The sequence below is a fragment of the Pseudorca crassidens genome, chromosome 10 (genome assembly GCF_039906515.1).
Source record: "Pseudorca crassidens isolate mPseCra1 chromosome 10, mPseCra1.hap1, whole genome shotgun sequence".
In the NCBI taxonomy this organism is placed as follows: domain Eukaryota; kingdom Metazoa; phylum Chordata; class Mammalia; order Artiodactyla; family Delphinidae; genus Pseudorca; species Pseudorca crassidens.
In genome coordinates this window covers 8,832,909-8,854,907 of record NC_090305.1, presented here as the reverse complement: position 1 = coordinate 8,854,907, position 21,999 = coordinate 8,832,909, and the positions used below count along the sequence as shown (strand labels likewise).

Genomic DNA, 21,999 nt, shown 5'->3' with positions numbered 1-21,999 from the left:
CCCCAAATTCATGTCCTGCCCTTAACATACCAGTTCCTCTCATGCTTTTCCACTAAAGAACCTCTAGCATCAGAGAGGTGTAAACTCCGCCTCCTATGGGAGCACACCTGCGTGCCTAATTTAAATCGTACTAACTTGGTATGCTCCTCCAGGATAGAGCCCTGCATGTATTCTTTCTACACTTGTATAATACTTTAACACGTGAATACACACACGCACACACACACGTGCGTGTATACATATGTTCCCCCAATCCTTCCACATGCCATGGAAGCATAATAAACATGTGATTTCAGATTTAAGGATAAAGCTTTAATTATTGACTTGATGACCAAGCACAAGACAAATTCTTCACAGGCTCTTTTCTAAGGAAGACTAAATAGAGGCAACGTGTTTAATGGAAACCCCTAAGATGACAGCACACAGAGTAGCAGCGAGGAGCTGGTCTTCTGACTGCGTCTCTCCCCACGGCAGAGCTAACTTTATGAGATAGCTCTTCTACAAGACAAAGCAGTGGGTCACAGGTAAAGCCAAGCAAACATGATACTCCAACTGTATCACACAACTGAGATACAAAATACAGTCGTCCCTCGGTATCCACGGGGTGTTGGTTCTGGACCCCCACGGGTACCAACATCCATGGACGCCCAAGTCCCTTAAATAAAGGCAGTTGGCCCTCCGTATCCAGGGGTTGAGCTTCTGAGGATTCACCCAACCTGTGGTTGAGAAACATCCACATATACATGGACCTGTGAAGTTCAAAACTTGCCGTTCAAGGGACAACAGTAAATGGTAAAAAATTCATTTTAGTACCTGTTGTTTCCCTGCTTACTTTAACCACCAAATTGCGCCTAGGGATAGAGTCCTCATACATTTTTAGAAGGAAAGAGGAAACTGTAAAGGTGTTCTTGCCTTTGTCCTTTGCTTACTTGGGTTTTCCCAATGGGAACAGCTTGGCCCTCACCCTTCTCAGCTGAGTGAGCTAACTGGCTCAGACACCACCCCTTCCATGAAGTCCCCCCTCCCCCGTGCCTGCCGAATCTGCCCATCCGCCCACACAGCTTTAGCAAAGTTGCTTTTGTCATCTTGCGCTAATCTACTTTGATCCTTTCTTTAGTGGCTGAGAGTTCATAACTGCCTTAGTCAAGCAACTTTTTAGACTCTCACCAATGGGCCAGAACCCAAGTTATCACAAGTTCTCTTCGAAAACTTTCAAAACATCTTAATTTCAGAAAACAAGCAAGTTTTCCTGCTAAAATTTTTCACTTTGCATACTAAATTTAGACCCAGACTTCGTGATCTTTATAATCTGACTCCTCCCAATTCTCCCACTCCAATCTCCTCCCTCCCTCCCTCATCTCCCCTCTGAGTAGAGCTTCTCATGCTCTGGTCATGGATGGTAACTTAGAGGAGCTTGGATTCCCCAAGTTGCTTCACAAGCTCCCACCCCAAGATGAAATGCACTCATCCTGTCTTGTCAGCTTCCTAGGTAATCCGTCAGCCTTAAGAACCCAGTTCAGATGTTATCTTTCCTTCCCACCCTGCCCCTCTCCAAACCAGCCCCTGCAAAATTGGAATGTAACATGATCCCCAAACTCCAGTGTCATCTCTAAACGTCTGCTCTTCCCTCACTACCTTCTCTTTGCAGCGTCCATGTCTGATTATCATTTCATCCCTGCCACCTGGAATGGCAGCACAGGAGGGTGTTCAACAAATACCTGCTGGACTTCCCTGGTGGCACGGTGACTGGGAATCCACCTGCCAATGCAGGGGACACGGGTTCGAGCCCTGGTCTGGGAAGATCCCACATGCCGCGCAGCAGCTAAGCCTGTGCGCCACAACTACTAAGCCTGCGCTCTAGAGCCCATGAGACACAACTACTGAGCCCACGTGCCGCAACTGCTGAAGCCCGCGTGCCTAGAGCCCATGCTCCAGAACAAGAGAAGCTACCGCAATGAGAAGCCCGCGCACCGCAACGAAGAGTAGCCCCTGCCCTCTGCAACTAGAGAAACCCCACGCACAGCAACGAAGGCCCAACGCAGCCAAAAATAAATATAAATAAATAAATTCACAAAAACAAAAAACAAGTGCCTGCTGAGTTGTACATTTATTTGATACAGAAAGGAAAAGTCTATGGCCTAAAAATCTGCATTTCTCTGGATAGCCATGTTATCTAGAATATAATAAAGGATATATTTTAAATATGAAAAACATTTAATGTTTATGACCTAATGAACGATACTTTCAGATCAATCATGCATTCTTTCTTTCAGTGAGTATCTGGGCTCCTAATTAGCTGCCAGGGGTTGTGCTGGGCTAGGGCCCCTGCCAGCCCCAAGGCTGCCTTAGAGCGTGCAGATCCATCGGAACAGGGTACCCTCTCTGGACAGATGAATTATAAAAGCTGAGCCCAGGACTCCAAACGCCCGCCTCAGCTGGCTGTGAGCATGGAGCCATTGCCTACAGAAGTATATGAGAGAAAGTCCGACTTCGGGGGCTCAGATTCTAGTAAAAGAGACAGGCAAATACAGTCAGTTTCCAACATTTTCTATGTGACCCTGAAAATCAGACTTCGACATACGACACTTAGCACACTCCATCTAAATCCTCATCTCATTGAACACTGGTACTAAAATCATCAATTTGAACTCAGGCTGAGGTATCCACCTGTGCTAGCAGAGAGTTCTAGTACGCTTAGGTAGGAAACGAGCACTGTTTGCAGATTCAAGTAGGCCACGTAATTGGCCACATTTTCACTTACCGCCTTACAGGGACTGGCCAAATTATTTCACCAAGGAACATTTTCAATTAAATTTGTCTGATTTTTAAGTCATTTCTTACCTTGCGTGTGCTTGAGAATATTTTTTCTGTAATTGTAAATATTTCATAAGATACTTTACTCAGTTTGGAATTATTTGCTTTAACAGTTCTTTGCTTAACACTGCTACACACTTTTACCTACTAAGTTAAATATAAAAGATAATTACCGTTCCCAGTGGATAAGGTACATTAGAATAATACAAATCTTTTAAAACAATAAGCTAAAAAAAGCTGACTTTCCTAATATTAAAATATCTCTTCACATTTAAGAGGAAATGCTGATTTTTTTTGTTTTATATGAAATGTATATCATATACATACACATTTTTGACCAATTGCTTCCCTATGGAAAATAAATCAGTATACCTACTTCCTGAGTAGTCCTGCAAACAACGGTCTGAGTTAACGTCGACTACAACTGTCTTCACTTCTTGTTAATCTAATGTATAGACTGGTACAAAAATAAATCTCAAAAGAAGTATGGGGGAGGGGTGAAAAAAACTAATTCATGGTGATCCAGTTGGCAAAGAATATCCAACCATTTATTTCAGATTCCTCATTCCAAACAAGGTGCCTGTTAAGAGACAGTGAATCTCAGACTTTAATACCCACACTAATGCTTGGGAAGGCACTGTAGTTTTGTCAGATTCAATTAATTCGTTCAACAAATATTTACAAAGCATCTCCTGAGAGACAGAAATTGTGCAGGGCAAGAGGAAGTGAACCAGAGAAACAGAACAGGGGTCCTGGAGCCGCCGGACCATGGAGCAGGGTCACCATCTAACAAGCTGCCATTCCTGCCACCAATGAGATACTTGATTAAAGACTGACTGTAAACCCTACTTCTATCTAATGCAGAGCCCTACCTCTTAGGTTTCTGGGATGAATCTGTTTAGTTCGAGGCATCTTCTTTGATTCAGGGGCCCCTTTTTCTTCTTAGAAACTGTAGGAAGAGCAGGTCACAGAAAGGCAGCTCCATAAACCCAATGTCCATCAATTAATCCATGTGCTGAAAAAGAAAAAAAAAAGTCACATTTCACTACCTTTTACTACCTTCAAAGGAAAAAGACACTTCAAAAGTTATGGCTGAATACTGCACTAGTCTAAACTCAACAAAATCTCAACTAATCTAATCAAGCTGAAGGCCACTGCAGAAGGTTACCTACTAACTTTTAATTCGATGTAGGACACATCATTTTGCCACTATCTGGGCTTTCCCGTGAAAAACACAGGGGAAAAAAATCACTGTACCTTTAACAAAAAAGAGTGAAAAAATTCAGTGAATTGTGTTTTAAAGCAACATTTCCAGGTACAATTAAAGTACATCAGGCTATAAAAGGGTTTTGCTGTATATAGTACAAGTCTGCCCGTTTATAAATTCTTTAGTGCATGGACCATGTCTCATTCATTTTGTCTTACTGAGTTAATTCAATTAATACATGTGGTTGCTATTGAGGCTGTTCCCCCATTATTCCAGTTCTCTCTTCTAGGCTCCTTTAGGACTGTTCTTTCTCCCTTCCGGTGTTTAGCTAGAATGCGTGACCAGTTCTGGCTAATTACCTGTGAGTGGAAGAAACAGGCATCGCTTCCAGGGTGGAGCATTTAGTTATCAAAGCCAGATCCCCCAGTGCTCTTCTTCCTCTGCCATGAGACAGGCAGGCACTGTTCTAGACAGCGAGTCTGACAACACAGAGCTGAGCTCCCGCCAACCCAACGTGATCATGGAGCAGAAACATAAAGGAGATCTTTGTTGTTTTAAGCACTGAGGTTTAGGAGTTATTTGTTACTGCAGCATAACCCTGTCCTGACATACACATTTTAAAAACAGCGATTTGAAATACAATGTGTCAAAACAGTAAGAATCCAAAACTTAACCATCTCTTTCCCCCATGAGATCCTCAAGGACCCCTGAGCTATAAAATCTTAGTTTTAACTTCCTGCAATAAGGCTGATAAGCAAAGCCCATGATGATGATGTTAAACATGAAATTATGTTTAATCACTAAGCAAAGACACAAGAATGGAATAGCAATGCTTTGTTTAATACTTTTAAAACATCCAGTACTACAGAAAAAAACAAAAGCACCTACTGTGTGCCTGTGTACTTCCTACACATTACCTAATTTAATCCTAATGATAACTGCTTAGGTAGCTATCATTTATCCATTTTAAAGATAAGAAAATTAAGACAGGAAGAGGTTAAGGAACCTGCCCACGGCCAACAAATAAGGAATGTGGCACCACCTGACTCACGTACTCTCAACGCTTATTTCCTGGCTGGAAATAGTACCTGCTCTGGGGATTTTGTTCAAGAGGCTGTATAGCACAACAAGTCATGACTATATATTTCGGTGTCAAATCACACTGGGTTCAAGGCTTACTGTGTGGCTTTGTTCAAGGTACTTAACCTCTCTGAAGATCAGATTTCCCAACTGTAAAACTAGGATATGGTATCCACCTCATTGGGTTGTAAGAACTAAACAATTCAGGTGCTTTGCTCACTGCCTGGCACACGGAAATATCAAATATTAATCCTCTTTAAGAATGCCTATATGGGACCATAGGGCTGTATCTAATAACCAGTATAAGGTTTTAGAAATTTATGGTTTCAATACAGCAGAGAAGAAGCAGAAGGAAAGAAGGCTATGATTAACTTTAGTATTTTAACCCCGATAAGGCTGCATGTGGGCACTGCATAAAAAATATTTGCAATTTTTTAACTGCATGGTAAAGAATATGAAATATGAAGGTTCAATACCGTGTACTTCATCTAGCACTGTGCTAAATGGTCTATAAAAGATATAGTTCCCCAACTCCCTGCACGAAAAACATCCACCATCCAACTGACGGAGCTTCCGATTCAAGAGAGAATGTAGAGACGTCAGGGCCAAATAAACTGTATGAAGGCTTAACTCCCAACTTAACGCTTTTAAAAGGTCACGATATTTAGAAGTTTTTAAAGCGACAACTCCGACTGTAATTCAATCACGTGACACCACAAGATCCGGAGCCTGCACAGAAAATATGCAAATTCCCAATCAGTAACAGCTTTCCGCTACCCTGTTCTCTGCCTACCCACTGTCCCTAGCTGTCCATCCCATTTTTAAATCCTTGTAGGGGGGAGTGAGTCTTTCCAACGACAGCAGCACTGTAGCGATGAAGACGAGTGATGAACCGTTCCTTTACGGAAAGAAATAAATACTACATGGAGCAAAAACATGACACGATCAAAAAGCGTAAAGACAGTTAGTTGCAACGAGAAGAAACATGAATGAATGTGGAGGGCGGAGCCTGGGAAAACCCCTCCGCAACGCTGCACTGAACAAAGCGCTTCGCATGCCAGGAGGAGGGGGGAATGGAAGTGCCAGCTCAGGAAGGAGCCCAGAGTGAATGCGGAGAGCAGGAGGAGGAGGACGAGGCGAAGCGAGGCGAGGCGAGGCGAGGCGAGGCGAGGCGAGCGCGGCAGCCCTGAGACTCCTCCTCGCCGCCAGCTCCGCCGCCGCCCCCTCCCCTCTCCAGCAGCAACTCCTTCGCCAGCCCGACCCCAAGGCGAGCCGGAGCCGACCCGCGCCCAAACCCACCGCCCTCTTCCCAACTGCTGCAGGCGCGTACTCCCAACCCGGAAAGAAACTACCCAGGTGGCTGGGAGTAAACAGGCACTTAGAGCAAAGAACGAAAGGAAAAGCAAGCCACAAAGCCGGGAGGTTGGGAAGCCGAGGCCTGGCCTCCCTCACCCCCCACCGTCTTGCAGAATGCGTCTGCGGCTGGAACGCGGGCGGGGAGGCTGGGTCCCTCCGTACCTGCTCGGCTCGCAGGACCGCAGCTCGGGCCGCTCGCGCGCGGCGAGGGAGCCCAGAAGTGGCAAGTGTCTCCCGCACGCAGCCATCCCCTCTGCAAGGTCTGCGGTTGCACACACACGCACACACACGCGCGCCCGCACGCCCCCCGCCCGCGGAGAGGGATGTGGTCCTGCCCCCCACCCCACTACGCCGGTCCCCCGCCGCCCTCCCAGCTGCAGCGCCCCCGCCGCGGAGCCCGCGCCGAACCTGCTGCCAGGACGCCCGGCGGGGCCGCTGCCGCTGCAGCCGGCCCTAGAGCTGCGCTGCTGATGGCGGCGGCCGCAGCTCGAAATCTCCTCGACCCCCGCGCGGCGGCGGCGCCTGGGATCCCTCCTTCACTTGACAACCCCAAACACAAACATAACCTCCTCCGGCTGCTGCTCCCGGTCCCCCCGGCTCCGTCCCCCTCCCCTCCGCCGCCGCCGCCCCCAGCAGCAGCCACACTAAAGGCCAGCGACTGGCACTCTCACCACCCAGCGCTGAAATATTAAACAGGGGAGCCGGCCGGGGGGCGGGGGGGCGAGCGCGGGGCGCGCGGGCGGGGGCCGCAAGCGCCGAGAGGGAGAGGCGGCAGCGCTCGCCGGCGCCCGGGGCCGCGGCATGATCGCCGCCGCCGGGGAGGGGGCGTCCGGGGGGCCGGGCGGCGAGGCCGGGAGCGCGCACCGCGGGAGGCGGGGCGGGGGGACCCCGGGGTCTGGGGCGAGGAGGGCAGGCGCGGGCTTTACCTCTCCCCGGGGCAGAGTAGGGCACGTTTAGAGTCTTTAGGGGTGACGGGAGGAGCGCGGGCCGGGTGGCGCGGGGTAGGGAGGGCGAAGGTCGGAGGCTTTCCCGCGGGTAGGCGGGGCAGCAGGGGATCCCCGGGGGCGGGAGGCGGGGAGGCCGTGGGCTGCGACGCGGGGGCGGGGGAGGGGGCGTCCCCCGGCGGGGACCAAGGCGGGGTCTTTGCGGGGGGAGGGGCGGGGTCACCCCGGGGGCGGAGGCCCAGCGGGACTGGCGCCGCCGCTTGCCCAGCCCTGCCGTGGGGTAGGGGTAGGGTGGGTGCCCCGGGTCCGGGCTCGCTCGGAGCCCGGAGTCCCGGGTCTCCCTGGCGGGGCGGGCCCGGGACCGCGCCTACCCCCGCTGCCCGCCCGCGGCTCAGCCCCGCCCGGCCGCCGCAGGGACGGGAGGGGGGACGGAAGGAGGGGGCGGTGCGGCCCGAGGGGGGAAGGGGCGGGGTTAGGGACGCGAGGGGCGGGAGCCCGGGGTCGCGCCGGTTCGGGGACTGGCGCCCGGCGTGGGCGGAGGGGCGGGCCCGCCGGTCACGCGGCCCAGGGAAGGCCTGGCCGGGTCGCGCAGTTGGGGGCGGTTGGTCCGGGAAGAGGGGCGGGGACGGGCGGGGCGATAGTTTCTCTTTACCGTCTCTTTACTTTTTAAAGCAGGATGTGGGCCGGCCCGGTGACGTCATGGGGTCTCCCAGCCCCGCCCCCCGCCCGGGCCGAAAGGGGGAGGGGAGAGGGAAAAGGGCGGGCCAGGGTGCGGGGGGACCCCAAGGGGGTTTCCTCAGCAACGCGTGGAGGGAAGGGGAAAGTCATTGTGAAACTTGAAACTCATTAACTTTGAAAAACAACTTTATAAAAAAACGGGAGGGGGGCGGGGTGTTGAGTTGAAGGGTGGAAGGGGACATATTTTTAACCCTGAACTGAAACTACTTTTTGGTGGCGGATGTTCTATTAAAAGATTGAGGAAAGCCAAGGTTATTCCAGAGGCCACTGCAATGCCCGCTGGTGGTTCCCAGAGCCGGAGCAGCGAGCGCAGTTAACCCTTGCCGGTCCGCCTGACAGCTTGGGGCAGGGAGGAGAGGGCTCTTTGGGGTCAGGAAAAGGGGGTTGCGGGCCTGGGCAGCGACCTGGCCACAGGGTCGCAAGGAGGAGAGAAAGGGGGAAGAAGGAGTAATTACCATAAGCCAGAGTTTGACCCCGGCTGCTAGAAAGCAACAGAGGAAGCAAGGAGTGGAAATCTATGGAAAAGAAATCAGGAGGGGCTGCACCAGGGTAATGATGCAGGTTTTCAGGGTTAGACCTAAATAAAGAACGTTAGAAGTTTGGGGCTCAGAAATTCCACATGTACACCGAAACAAGCAGGCACAAATGACTGGTTTAAGTAGCCACGCTGAACTTGGGAGGAATAAGGTGAAAGAACAATTTTGATGCAGAAAAAATTCTCATATACAAACCAAAGTGCTTTCCCCTTTTAAGGAATAAAAATGCTGAACGACCGTACACCCACTCTGCTGGCCATCTGCGCAAACTTGAATTGTTTTGTTCCCTGGGGCTTCCATAAAGAGATCTAGGTTTTTCCTCCTAGGGTTGACCCCTAAAATTCCCCTGAGGAAATCCTACCTCTAGCTCATTTGAGCTAAGAAAAGCTTAATGCACCAGAATGCGAATGATTAAAAATGGAATACTCAATAATGGCGAGCTTGTAACCAAAAATAGTGTCACGTAAAGGGGGGAATATGCCCATTAAAAAGTAGATTTGGTCATAAAAGCGAAGATCAGCCAACAACTGCCTAAATTTGAAATAATGTTTAGCACACTATGCTTCCAACCTTGCAATGAAATAATGCAATTTTTTTCATTTTCGATGTGATAAAATCATCTCTGGTATGGAATTAAATGACACTTAATGGACTGCAATCACAAAACGTATGTAAATGTAACTTTACAACTTGAATTAAAAAAAAAATAGTGGGAATCAGCCGCATAGCACAGGGAGATCAGCTCGGTGATTTGTGACCACCTAGAGGGGTGGGATAGGGAGGGGGGGAGGGAGACACAAGAGGGAGGGGATATGGGGATATATGTATAGCTGATTCACTTTGTTATACAGCAGAAACTAACACAACACTGTAAAGCAATTATACTCCAATAAGATGTTAAAAATAAATAAATAATTTTTTAAAAATCCATTTACATGTGAAAGTACACCTAATCTGTCAGACGATAAAGATTAAGGTAAGGCTGATGATAACTGACTCTACTCTGTGTCACCTGCTAAGTCAAAAATGCTAACTGAATACATTTTTAACCCAATAGTTGTTACCATAACGAATACATAGTGTGAACACAAGGTTTATATGGGATTTGGCATTGCTGTGAACTCTCTAACAAATTAAACATGCAATTTGGAGTTGTAATAGATTAATTTTGTCATTTCAGTTTGTTAAAGAACTTTTTTCTTAAATAGACTATTCACAGTTTAACTATCTTGAGCATCAAATTAATATTAATCTTTTTTTGGAAATATATATAATACCGAACATTTTCCCATTTTCAAGTTCCGAATTTTCCAAGTGCAATTTCTTTTCCTAATTCTGCCTACAATTCTAACTTCCTAGTTATCAGAATGCAGGGGAATCCAACTAAACTATAAAGTAGCTAGTTTCGGCTTTAATTATTTTGTGGCAAATTGAATACAATTTCTCAAATTGTATCTTATAAACGGAATTTGGGGAAAAGCTTTTTTTTTTTTTAACCACAAGATAAATGGGAATGGTAAACAGCAGTTTGAACTGTCAAAAATTCTGGAACACTGGGGGAGGTGACCCTACTCTGAAAAAGAAAAAAAAAACAAAGAGGGGGCTCCTAGGGCCCCCTTCCTCTCTGGCTGCACCCTCCCGGCAGCCAGAGCGCTCTTGGGGAGCGGGGTTCACGCGAGGGCAGTGTCACAGAGAGGCTCCGCACACATTTTCCTCGCAGGGCAGTTAGGCGCCAGCACAAGTCCTCCGCGGGGCTTCGTCGGGGGACCCCGCCATCCCGCCGCGTCCACGGGGCTCCGCGCCCCCGCCCGCGCGCCCCCTGCCCCGGTTCCCACGCGGCCGCCGGGCCCGCCCGGCTCGGGCTCCCCCCTGGCGCGGCCCCGCGGCCCCGGCCCTCCGCCCAGCGCGCGGCCCGGCAGCGCCTCCGCCACGCGGAGATCCCGGAGGTTCCTCCCAGCTGTCGGCCGGGTCACGCCGCCGCCCGTCCCTCCCCTCCGCCCTCCGCCCTCCGCGCGCGCTGGGCTTTCCCGTCCACCGGCCGAATCCCCTCCTCCTCGGGGCGACCCGGCGACAAAACCTGCCCCGCACTCTCTGCCAACTGTGCCCCACGCCCGGGCTCTTCCCCAGCCAGACGCCAGACAAAAGAGCCGAGGGAAAACTTACCCGAACTGCCACGCCAAACTCTGATCCAAAGCTTCCTGGGTTTAACTTTTAATTTTAAAAACAACAAAAGCAGAAACCAAAAGCCTCCTAGGTTGGAAGTGGGCGTGAGAGGAAATGCTAGGGGGAGGCGCTTCTATCCCTCGGCTGCTTTTGCCCCCCCCTTTCTGGCCCCTGCCTGGGGCTTTGATGTTATCTGGTGCACCGCCTACGTTGGGTTTATACCGTGGGCTCCGCGCCGAGAATGATACACAGATATTTGGCACTTTACGTGCTGGTTTGAAGAGAGGGAAGCAGGTGGTCACGGTAAAGTATTCCCACTTCTTAGCCCGCAGCGAGAAGGGAGCATTTGCCCCGCTTCCCTTTGTTACCTGGACTGAAATGAACAATCCGCCTATCTAGTAATCCTGGAGCGCTGGACCATGTGGCATTTTCTGTTAGACACACAGAAAAGAGGCCTTCTCAGTTAGATTCATTTTCCCTCCACTCAGCACAAACTTAGAACAAGGTGGTACTGTACGTTTTCTGAGGCTTTGTTTGGTTTTTAGATCTCAGTTTTGAAAGTAAATATTATTTCCCTTCTTAGACCTGCAGCCCTGAAGAGACAAGATACCTCTGAAGAAAAGAAATTCTGTAATAACATGCCTTTTATATACCATTCTTACAGGTCATAATCTCCCAGCACCCTCCCCTCCCTTTATGGAAAGCTTGTAACTGTTGATTTTATCTTCCTTAACTGGTCACTAGCAGAAACTGGATATATTTTTACATTAGATTAGCAGGCTCAGGACCATCACAAACAAAGCACTAACAAAGCATGCTTTTTTTTTTTTTTTAACAGATCAGTAATCAAGAAATAATGCAGTCTAACACTCAGCCCTCAGCCCTATCTGTCCATCCACTTTATGCCAACACCAACCTGTGTTCAGACCTTGCCCTCTTGGAGTTTACAAATTAATGGAGACAGAATAAACACATGGAAAAATACCTAGAGGGGAAAAGATACAAGAAGCAACTTATAAACAGAGCCAATTAAAGTTATACAGTTACTTACATGATTGCTGAGAGCTTTCTGGATTGGGTGGAAGGCAGGATTATCAGAGAAAGTTCCATCCTGAGGGTGAGCTCTGAGTAGGATTTTGAAGGAGAGAAAGTTCGTGATTTGGCAATAGTCTGAGAATAGCATTCCAGGTAAGGGAAATAGCTTGAAGGTGAGACAGCAAGTAAACTGTGTGTGATGGTTTTTCTGGCTAGAGCAGAAAGTCAAAGTAAATGTGAAAAAAAAAGAAGGGTGGCCATATAAATGCAGCCTGCAAACCAGGGCACTATTGAGAGGAAGTGGGAGGCCGTGAATAACTATACCCTGATGAGAGGCATTCACCTCTCCAGTCCCGGCCAAACAGGAATGGGTTCTCTGGTAGTGACCTGTGAAGACAGAATGGGCTGAGAAAAGCCTTCTTGGGCATTCTTAAGAAGGCATTAAGACATGATATTGCATGTCATTTGGAGACATCTGGACTGAGAAGGATCTTTTTAAGGAAAATTATTGTTACTGATGGATTTAGGATCTGTCATAGTATTTTTATGGGCAGTAGTAGTAATGGTAGTATTTGTATCAGCAGAAATAGCGATAGCACAGATCTTCCTTGATTTACAGTACTGTTACGCCCAGTAAACCCATCGTAAGTTGAAGATATCGTAAGGCAAAAATGCATTTAATATACCTAACCTGCTGAACATCAGAGCTTAGCCTAGCCTACCTTAAACGTGCTCAGAACACTTACATTAGCCGACAGTTGGGCAAAATGACCTAACCCAAAGCCTATTTTAAAATAAAACGTTGGATGTCTCATGTAATTTACTGAATACTGTACTGAAAGTGAAAACCTGAATAGTTGTATGTGTTTGGTTCTTTACCGTCTGGATGGTGTGACTGCCTGGGCGATGTGGTTTGGGGCCACTGCCCAGTATCATAGTCACGCGAATTGCTAGCCTGGGAAAACATCAAAATAAAGTAGAAACTTAGAAGTATGATTTTTATTGAATCTTGCTTTTGCACCGTTGTATAGTGAAAAAATATACAGTACAGGACTGTCTGTAGTGTCTGTATCAGCAAAAATAGTAATAGCAGCATTTGCATGGGCAGGAATAGTAGCATTTGTATGGGCAGTAATAGTAGTATTTATATGGGCAGTAATAGTAAATAGCATTTACACTGCAGAAGTTCTTATAGTAGTATTTGTATCAGCGGCAGGAGGAATACAGCAGTAATGGTGGTGGTGGTAATTGACAGTTACTGAGAGTTTATGACTCGCCACGCTTTCCTGTATAAACTCATTTACTCCCCCCCATAAATCCATACCACAGATGAAGAAAGAGAGGCTTAGAAATGCTAAATAATCTGCCTGCAGCCATAGAGCTAGTAAGTGGTAGTGCTGTGATTGGAACCCAGAGGATACTGAGATGCTAAAGCTTAAAGATTATATTTTCTGAAAAACATTACAATAACTCTATAACGTTGTACCTCCCTGAAACAAAGACGAAAAGGGAATGAAAAAAAAAGTCCACTGTTTCACACAGTTTTGAGAACCTGGTAGATTGTGTGGTGAAAATGGGGAAGTTGGTATGGTGTGATGCTTGAGGGGAAGAAGAGAAAATGGCTTTAAATGTAACCATGTCAAGGTTTAAGAACAATGACTTAATCCACATTAATGCCAATATTGATACCATTAACCTTACAGGATACGCTATTACAAGGAACTTAGTCTCTAACTTCATTTAAAAGCACCTAGTTTGGGCTTCCCTGGTGGCGCAGTGGTTGGGGGTCCGCCTGCCGATGCAGGGGACACGGGTTCATGCCCCGGTCCAGGAAGATCCCACATGCTGCGGAGCGGCTGGGCCCGTGAGCCACGGCCGCTGAGCCTGCGCGTCCGGAGCCTGTGCTCCGCAACTGGAGAGGCCACAACAGTGAGAGGCCCGCATACTGCAAAAAAAAAAAAAAAAAAAAAAGCACCTAGTTCAATGCCAACTAGTAGAAGAGTTTAATGAGTATTATTTGGTGTCCTATCTGTTAAAGAGGTGAAAAAGTACTAGAAGTGATTGATAGAGGTGATACTTGTGGTTCCTAAAAGAATTCCTCATAAGCAATGTTGACAAGTGCATACTACAGAACGCTAGAAAGAGCCAACAGCATTCAGTTAAAACAATACAACCTTATCCATGACCTAACAATGTGGAAAAAAACATATTCTTAGTGAGGAATGGAGGGGAGAAAACAACTAGTTAGTAATACCCCTACTACACTGGAGAGAAGTCACCAGTTCCAGGATTTACTACTAATGAGCAGCGTGTATTAAGCATTTGCGGAGAAAGGCAACCTATGATTAAAAGCATGAACTTGGAAGCCAGCCAGCCTGAATTGAATCCCAGCTGTGCCAGATGCATAATCTCGGGCAACTGATTTGACATTCCTGATCCTCGGTTTACGCATCTGTGAAGTGGATATAACTGGAGTCTTCATAGAATTATCACGAGGATTAGATGAGTTGGTATTTCTAAAGTGTTTAGAATAGTGCCTGTCATATAGTTATAAATATATATATGTGAATGTTGACCAATTCCTTATTGCATGGCCAGCACTCTACTAAGTGTTCTTTAACATTAATTACCTTTTAAATATTGAAAAGAGTCTCTGGAGACTGGGGAGCCCTGATAACTAAATGGGACATGGTGCCCTGGATGGAATCCTGGAATAGAGAGAGGTCATTAATGGAGAAATTCGGTAACATCCAAATAAAGCCTGGAGTTTAGTTGATAGTAATGCACTGATGGCATTTTCTTATTTTTGATCAAATGTACCATAATAATATAAAAATGTTTTCAATGGATGAGACTGGATGCAGATATGCAAGAGCTCTCTGTACAGCCTTGATAAATTTTCTGTATATCTAAAATATTCTCAAATAAAGGTTATTTTAAAAATAATAACTGGCAGCTGCAAGGTGTTGTTATCCACACCTTACTGATAAAGGAACTCAGGCTTAGAGAGGTTAAGTAACGTGTCCAAGGTACAATCACATCTGGCCTTCCAGGGACTCCCACCACCTGCAGCACAGACCACCTCCTGAAGCCCCGCACCTGCTGCCTCCTAGTCAGTCTGAGCTTTTCTTTACACTCTCACCTGGAGCCGTCGAGGCGCTGGGAGAGCACGTGGCGCCTAAACACAGTTCTGCAGCAGATAGTGTTTTTTTTCCAAGTTACCTTTCTCCTCTTTGAGATTTAATTCCCACCTTGATGGTCTATCTAGTAGAACCTGATTTCACGTTTAATATATATATATATATTTTCAGGTTTAAAAAATATATTTTATATCTCAGGTTCAAAATATGCCGGGTTATTAGGTTATTCCCGGCATATTTTCATTTTAATGGGGGTTATATCTATAATTATGGAATTTCAGCATCAACACAGGGGTACACTAGGTGTGTGGGCCAGGCTACAGGACAGGATTCAACACAGCGTTTAAGCAGTTCAAGTTTCCCTTGGATGTCATTGATTATAAGTAACCTTTTCTTCCTGTAAATAAATTGCCTACACCACAACTCCAAGCCTACCAGCTTTAAGGCGCCCTCTTTCTCCAACACATGTCCACTGCCAGTATATACTTACCTGCTACACTACCTTCTCTGCCACCCCGAATCTTGTCAGCTCCCAAACTCACCAGGTTCTGGCTTTCTACATATGTTGTCGGGCTCTAAAAAGTTTTCTCTACATGCCTGCTCCTTGGATGAAGTTTTGGAGTTTATCGGTATCTTCTTTTCATAGCAGTTCCTGTTATGCCGAAATGTCTATGGGTATCAGTGCAGCAGGGCCCAGGAATCAAGAGTCAAAGTCCACAATGGGACAAGTCAGAGAAAGAGCAATAGGCAGAACTGACTGTATAAAAGCCAAGGAGAACAAAAATAATATTAGTACACAGATAAGTGACCAGCAAGGAAATGAACGACAAGAGTTAGCCACTAATAAGAGGACAAGAACAGCTCATGGTAAACTTTAACATACTTTTTAAATTTCCGCTCTTTTAATTCTGCAGGAGGAGATGGAGCTTAATTTATAGTGGAAGATAGGAAACGGAACAAGGGCTATAAGAGGTCATCCAGGGCTTCCCTGGTGGCGCAGTGATTGAGAGCCCGCCTGCCGATGCAGGGGACACGGGTTCGTGCCCCGGTCCGGGAAGATCCCACATGCCACGGAGCGGCTGGGCCCGTGAGCCATGACCGCTGAGTCTGCGTGTCCGGAGCCTGTGCTCCGCAACGGGAGAGGTCACAACAGTGAGAGGCCCGCGTACCGCAAAAAAAACCACAAAAAGACAAAGAAAGTCATCTAAATAAGGCTGTGTGTGTGTGCGTGTGTGTGTGTGCGTGTGTGTGTGTGCGTGTGTGTGTGTGTGTGAACATCGGCCAGAGTGCCCAACCTAAAGAAGGTGTAGATATTATTTGTAAGATTTTTTGCTACTCGTGGATTACGTACACACGAGGTTCAGTAATTATAAAAAATACTGATGCAAGCAGGAAATCTTGGCACACTCGTGGTATGTAGTCTCCGAGCAGGAGTAACACGACACACATTTGTCTTCCACTTGCTACTCATACAACTGTCGTTCCCAACTGTTGTGGAACCTTCTGGTTGCAAGATTCTATCCCTCACATAGTAACAAGAGAGTCAAAGCAGTCCCTCCCTGAGCTCTGATCACACAACAGTTTCGTAAGCCTGCTCTCTCAGAAAGTTCCATGGTCCACCCCTGTGGAACAAATAAAATGATTTCCAGAAAGGTAAATCAGACATTTCCGTAACAGTAGATCTTTTCTTATTTGTCATGTTCTAAAGGCATAGTTTTCTATTACCCTAAAGTCTGTTTGGGGGAAGGAAGGTGGCTAGCTTCTGAATTTTCTTCAAAAATATATTTTTTTTACTGTCTCAATAATCATTCCTTACAAGTATCTATTCTGAGCATCTGATGATCTTGTATCCATTTTGGTACCATTAAAACAAAATCACACATTTCTTTTTTCACTCAAATCTCTGATGAAATTTCTTATTAAGAAACTTTTCATTTTCTTAGGAAAAAATAAGTCTTGTCCCAAACCAGTTATTATTCAAAAAAGTTTCCAAACACAAGTTATTTTATGACAGTGGTCTGTGATTCATATTCCCAAAAGGCCAAGCTGCCACCCTGCAACAAATCACAAGAAAATATTTCATTTGTGTCTGTTTTCACAAATTCAAAGAAAGCCAGAATAAATTTGGGCAGTACTTACAAAAGAAATTCTGGGATGCTGCAGAAATATTAGCAGATACTCATGAGTATGGATTTCTTGCTACTAAGATATCCTTGAAGCTTGCTTGATTTTTCTGGTAATGTAAAATATATGGTAGTACTGAGATGTCATCATGGGATACCGACCAGTTGTGTAGCAGATAAATCAAAGGAACCATTCTTCTAGGTTAAACTAAAGATCCCAGATAACGGAAAGAAATATTAGTGTTTCTGATCACGGCCAAATTACTATTTAGACGCTTTGCCAATTAGCAACCTAAGATTAATGTGCTAAAGCTTTAAGGGGCATTTTACAGTGTCCTCATCTGTAAAATGGGGTGATAATCATAACCTCCTTTCTAGGGATGCTTTACAAAAGAGCAATGAGTGCTTATTAAGTAATCTGGATGTATCCACTTCTACAAAAGTATCTATCTAAATAGTTCCTTCTCTTTATCCATCACAGTGTGTAATGTCTTTTATGTTATTCTTCCATGTCTCTTCATTGTATCCTCCTCTCTTTCTTTGTTTACATAGTACATAATGGGATTCCTTTTTAAGTAAGCATTTATTTCCATTCTTGTACCTACTTGTCATTCTACTGCTCTTCTTTGCTCCTGAATTTGAAGTGAATGGCTTATTCTTAAACCCAGGACAATATTATTTTTAGGTTCTACAAAGTCTGTGAATTGGACATTTGCCCTCTTAAATTCAATTACAATTACTCCTGTTAATATTTACAAGTGCACTGAATTCTCTGGATGAAGATTACTGCACAATCTCTCTTTTTCTTCTAGTTTGTTTTGACCTGACATCAAGCTTCTCGAATATAGATTCTCTGACTAATTAAAATCAGAATTATCTCTTTACAACCACCCATAACCCACAATTTTGACATCATTTCCAACCACATTTTCCAATTCCCTCAATTTTCTCTTAACCAACACCTCCCTGCCTGTTTTCCCAACACTAACTCCCTTCCCCCCACATTTAGAAGACTTGGGATTTCATCATTATCATCCTAAGATGTAGAGGTCCACTGTGATACATTAAAAAAAGTTTTTGCTCCCTCTTTTATTCAAAAGATTGCTAAAGATGAAAAGCAAGTACAGCCTATATTATGTTTAATAAGAAGCTTCTCCATAGTAGATTAATTCAGTAGTACTCCAGTGTTGCCAATATTAACATTGGAGTCTGGGGAAAGAACACAGTTGTCCATCATGAAAACAACTTGGAAAAGATAGGGCTAGAGTCCAAACATTCCCAGCTTCACTTAATCAGGCACTAATTGTCTCCTAAAAATAATGCTTCGATCATGTAACTCCTTGACTAAAGAAACCCAGTAGCTCCCCTCTAACTACAAGATGCAGCCCATATTCCCAGCTGCCTTTCAAACCACAGTGTGATCCAAGTGTGCATTTCCAGCATTTTCATCAGCTGCTTCCCCAAATAAAGTCTTCATTTCAGCTAAATGTTTCCACTTGCTGTTTCTGCAATGAGTTTGATGCTTCCTTTTTCCCCTATTTCCAATCACTGTCACTACAAGGAGTGCCCGCCTTCCTCCCCTTTGCTCATCCAGACCCTGCCCATTCTCTAAGATCCAGCTGAATGGTAGCCTTCCTGTGACCACTCCATGAGACGGGCCGATAGACTCATATAAAATTGGCATACTCTCAATTAGGTAGTTGATCATGTCTGCAACACTAAGTGCCATTGTTTAACTTTTTTTAGGTTTCTAGCTTCCGGTCTAAACTGTTTAGAATAGACAACTCTTATAATTCCACATACACCCCCCTTTAGTCTTTCTTACTAATTAATTAATAACAGACTCGATGTTATCCATGAAGCATCCTTACAGGGAAATATTGCATTTTGTGTCCAATACTTTATGTGTGTGTGTGTGTGTGTGTGCGTGTGAAACATAGGTAGGTAGTGACTTTCATCATTAACATTGATGCCTCATTGGGTTTTAGTTTTTACCTGTGAAGTGACTGTGCTGGACGAGCTCAATAAACTCCACTCTAGGGTAAAGAATCTACAGTTTTGTTGGTTCTACTTCAAAGACTGGTGAATTTTCTAATCAGATACTTTGTGATAATCGTCTTTAATCATGAGCCTCACCTTCTTAGACTTTCTTTAATACAATTAAAAATGGTAGATTAAAAAGCTATGGGTTCCACAGAATGGTACAACACAAGGAGTGAACTCGAGTGTAAACCATGGACTTTAATTAATAATACTATATCGGGCTTCCCTGGTGGCGCAGTGGTTGAGAGTCCGCCTGCCGATGCAGGGGACACGGGTTCGTGCCCCGGTCCGGGAGGATCCCACATGCCGTGGAGCGGCTGGGCCCGTGAGCCATGGCCGCTGAGCCTGCGTGTCCGGAGCCTGTGCTCCGCAACAGGAGAGGCCACAGCAGTTAGAGGCCCCCGCGTACCGCAAAAAAAAAAAAAAAAAAAAAAAAAAAAAAGGCTTTGCTTAGACTCAGTTTCTCAACCCTGTGAATATCCTGTTTCCACTCTTAAGGTTTTCTCTTCCTTTGTTCCACTCAATTTATCCTTCCTTAATGTATTGCATTGGTCAAAAAATTCATTCGGGTTTTTCCATAACATCTTACGGAAAAAACCTGAATGAACTTTTTGGCCAACCCAATATTTAGATATCCTTGAAAGTTACCTGATACCCTTTAGATAACAGGTAAAGGATTTTTAAAATTTTCTGATTTTACTAATAAGGAAACTGATATTCATAAAAGAATTTCTGACTTGTCAGGATTTTCACACACATTAAATGACAGAGACAAGTTTTAAACTTAGATTTTCTAACCCCAGACTTAGTATATGTACATAAAATCACGGCAAGCTTCTTCAATAACTGTTTCTTCCCTTCTACTTTAGTGGCTCCTGTATATTATTTAGTCCTTTATTTCTCATTTCTTCCCAACTAGCCTGACGTCTCTCATGTTTCCAATTTATCCTGAATTCAGCCATCAAAATTAGAACTCTGAAAATCTTCTCTTCAAATATTTTCTTATTCCACACAGTCTAAATTTCTTAACATGGCCTCAAGGCCCTCCATTACCAACTCTTCATTTTTCTTTCCAATCCTATCAAGCCACTCATTGGGCAAATGTTTATTGGGTATCTATTATATGCCAGGCAGTGTTCTAGGTGTTGAGAATACAGTGATGAACAAGACCCACAAGTCCCTGCTCCCTTGGAGTTAACACTGTCATTCCTTGTTCTCATTAGATCGAGTAATTTGCAACCATCCCAACTGGTTGAAACATTTCCTTTCTTTATGATTTTGCTCATGTTAGTATTATCTGATCTACCTCTTTGTTCAGTGTTCAACTCAAATTGCCACATCCAACAGGAAAATGTCCCAATCTGTTTCTTTTATACCGTCACATGTAGTTCCCCTACCACCACATCTTTTTTCATTTATTCATATAAACATGTAAAAACTTGTTTCACATCTTTCCTATTGTTTTCAAGCAACATGAGGAAGGAAATCATGAGTATTCCTTCCTATTTACCTTTTCCATGGTATCTCACATGGTACTTTGCACAAGCAGTCATTCAACAAATGTTCATTCACAGCATCACTGTATGAATGAATGAAGAAGTAGGGAGGTATGCTCTTCGTCAGATAAACGATCCACTTTAGCCACATCTTCAGGAATAATTCACTCAAAGATTTCTGGAGTATATTTTTTAACCCGAGCTTTTTTTAAAATTAATGTACAATTTTTCATCAAAGTTTAAAGTTTAAAAAGTCAAATATTATAACGCATGCTATGAAAAAAAGCAGATTTCGATCATCTCCATTCTCATATTTTCCCACTCCTTAGACACAAATATTCTCAGTCCTTCTGGCCAATTCTTTAATGTTGACATTTGTAACTATAAGTAAGAAATGCACATTGCTAATTTTGACCTTTCAATTTAGACTCATCTATTGACTTCTCACTCTGAAACATGAGCCTTTATCTCTATCACCACCACTCTATCCTGCAGCACGAACGGTTACAATGCCCCCCCCCCTTTTGCCCCACAGAGATTATCATTTTGCTTGGACCAAAAGTGTTTACAGATACATTATCACATGACTACATGTGTTATTCTGAACACTATTCACAGCTAGACCATATCACATACTACAATGCTGTCTCTTTTTATTTCCCCGGTGAAAATAATTGCTTAATTCGTGCCTTTGCTTTGTATTTGTTAATTCATTCTAAGATGGGTAAATGTCACCTTAATACATTCAAACTTACTCAGTACAGTATTAATTTGGTCTTAGTGACTAGCTCTGTCCCGCAGCTTCTTGACTTGTGTTCTGAAGAGTGACCCCAAGGCCTGACGTGTCACTGTTTTCCTGGGGGATCCCCTCTACCATCATCCTGGGGATTGCCTTCCCCTGGTTTCTCAACTGGGACACCACCTCCTGCATCTCTTGACTGCCTTATTTGGGTGGTGCCCACCCACCAGGGGGCTTCCTAAGAAAGGATTCATAGAAAACAAAACTTTTGGAGACTTGGAACATCTGAGAATGTCATTATTCTACCTTCACACTTAATTTATAATTTGTCAGGATAAGAATTCTAGGATGGAAAAGATGTTTGCTCAGAATTTTGAAGGCATTAATTCATTGTCTTCTAGCTTTGAGCATTACTGTTGAGAAATGTCCTGCCATTCTGAATCTCGATTCTTCTTATGAAATCTCTTCTTTCTAGAAGCTCTTGGTATATTTCGTATCTCTAGAGTTCTGAAATTTCACAATGATGTATCTTAGTGTAGGTTTATTATTATCTCTGGTGCTGGGTTTATTTTGATCTAAAATCAC

At 44.9% G+C, this 21,999-nt stretch overlaps 1 protein-coding gene across 7 annotated transcripts in view; it reads right to left on the bottom strand.

Annotated features, from left to right (window-relative positions):
* Window positions 1-11,005, bottom strand: part of HIVEP1 (HIVEP zinc finger 1) — a 143,246-nt gene extending 132,241 nt beyond the window's left edge. For 2 of the 7 annotated variants that reach the window (XM_067752002.1, XM_067752001.1), the window contains exons 1-2: window positions 4,381-5,570; window positions 3,687-3,829 (exon numbers count right to left, since the gene is read on the bottom strand). In XM_067752002.1, the coding sequence (XP_067608103.1) occupies window positions 3,687-3,726 (40 nt within the window). In that variant the 5' untranslated portion in view covers window positions 3,727-3,829; window positions 4,381-5,570. The other 5 variants (XM_067751997.1, XM_067751996.1, XM_067751998.1 and 2 more) reach the window with 5 other exon arrangements.
* Between the last annotated feature and the right edge of the window lie 10,994 nt (window positions 11,006-21,999).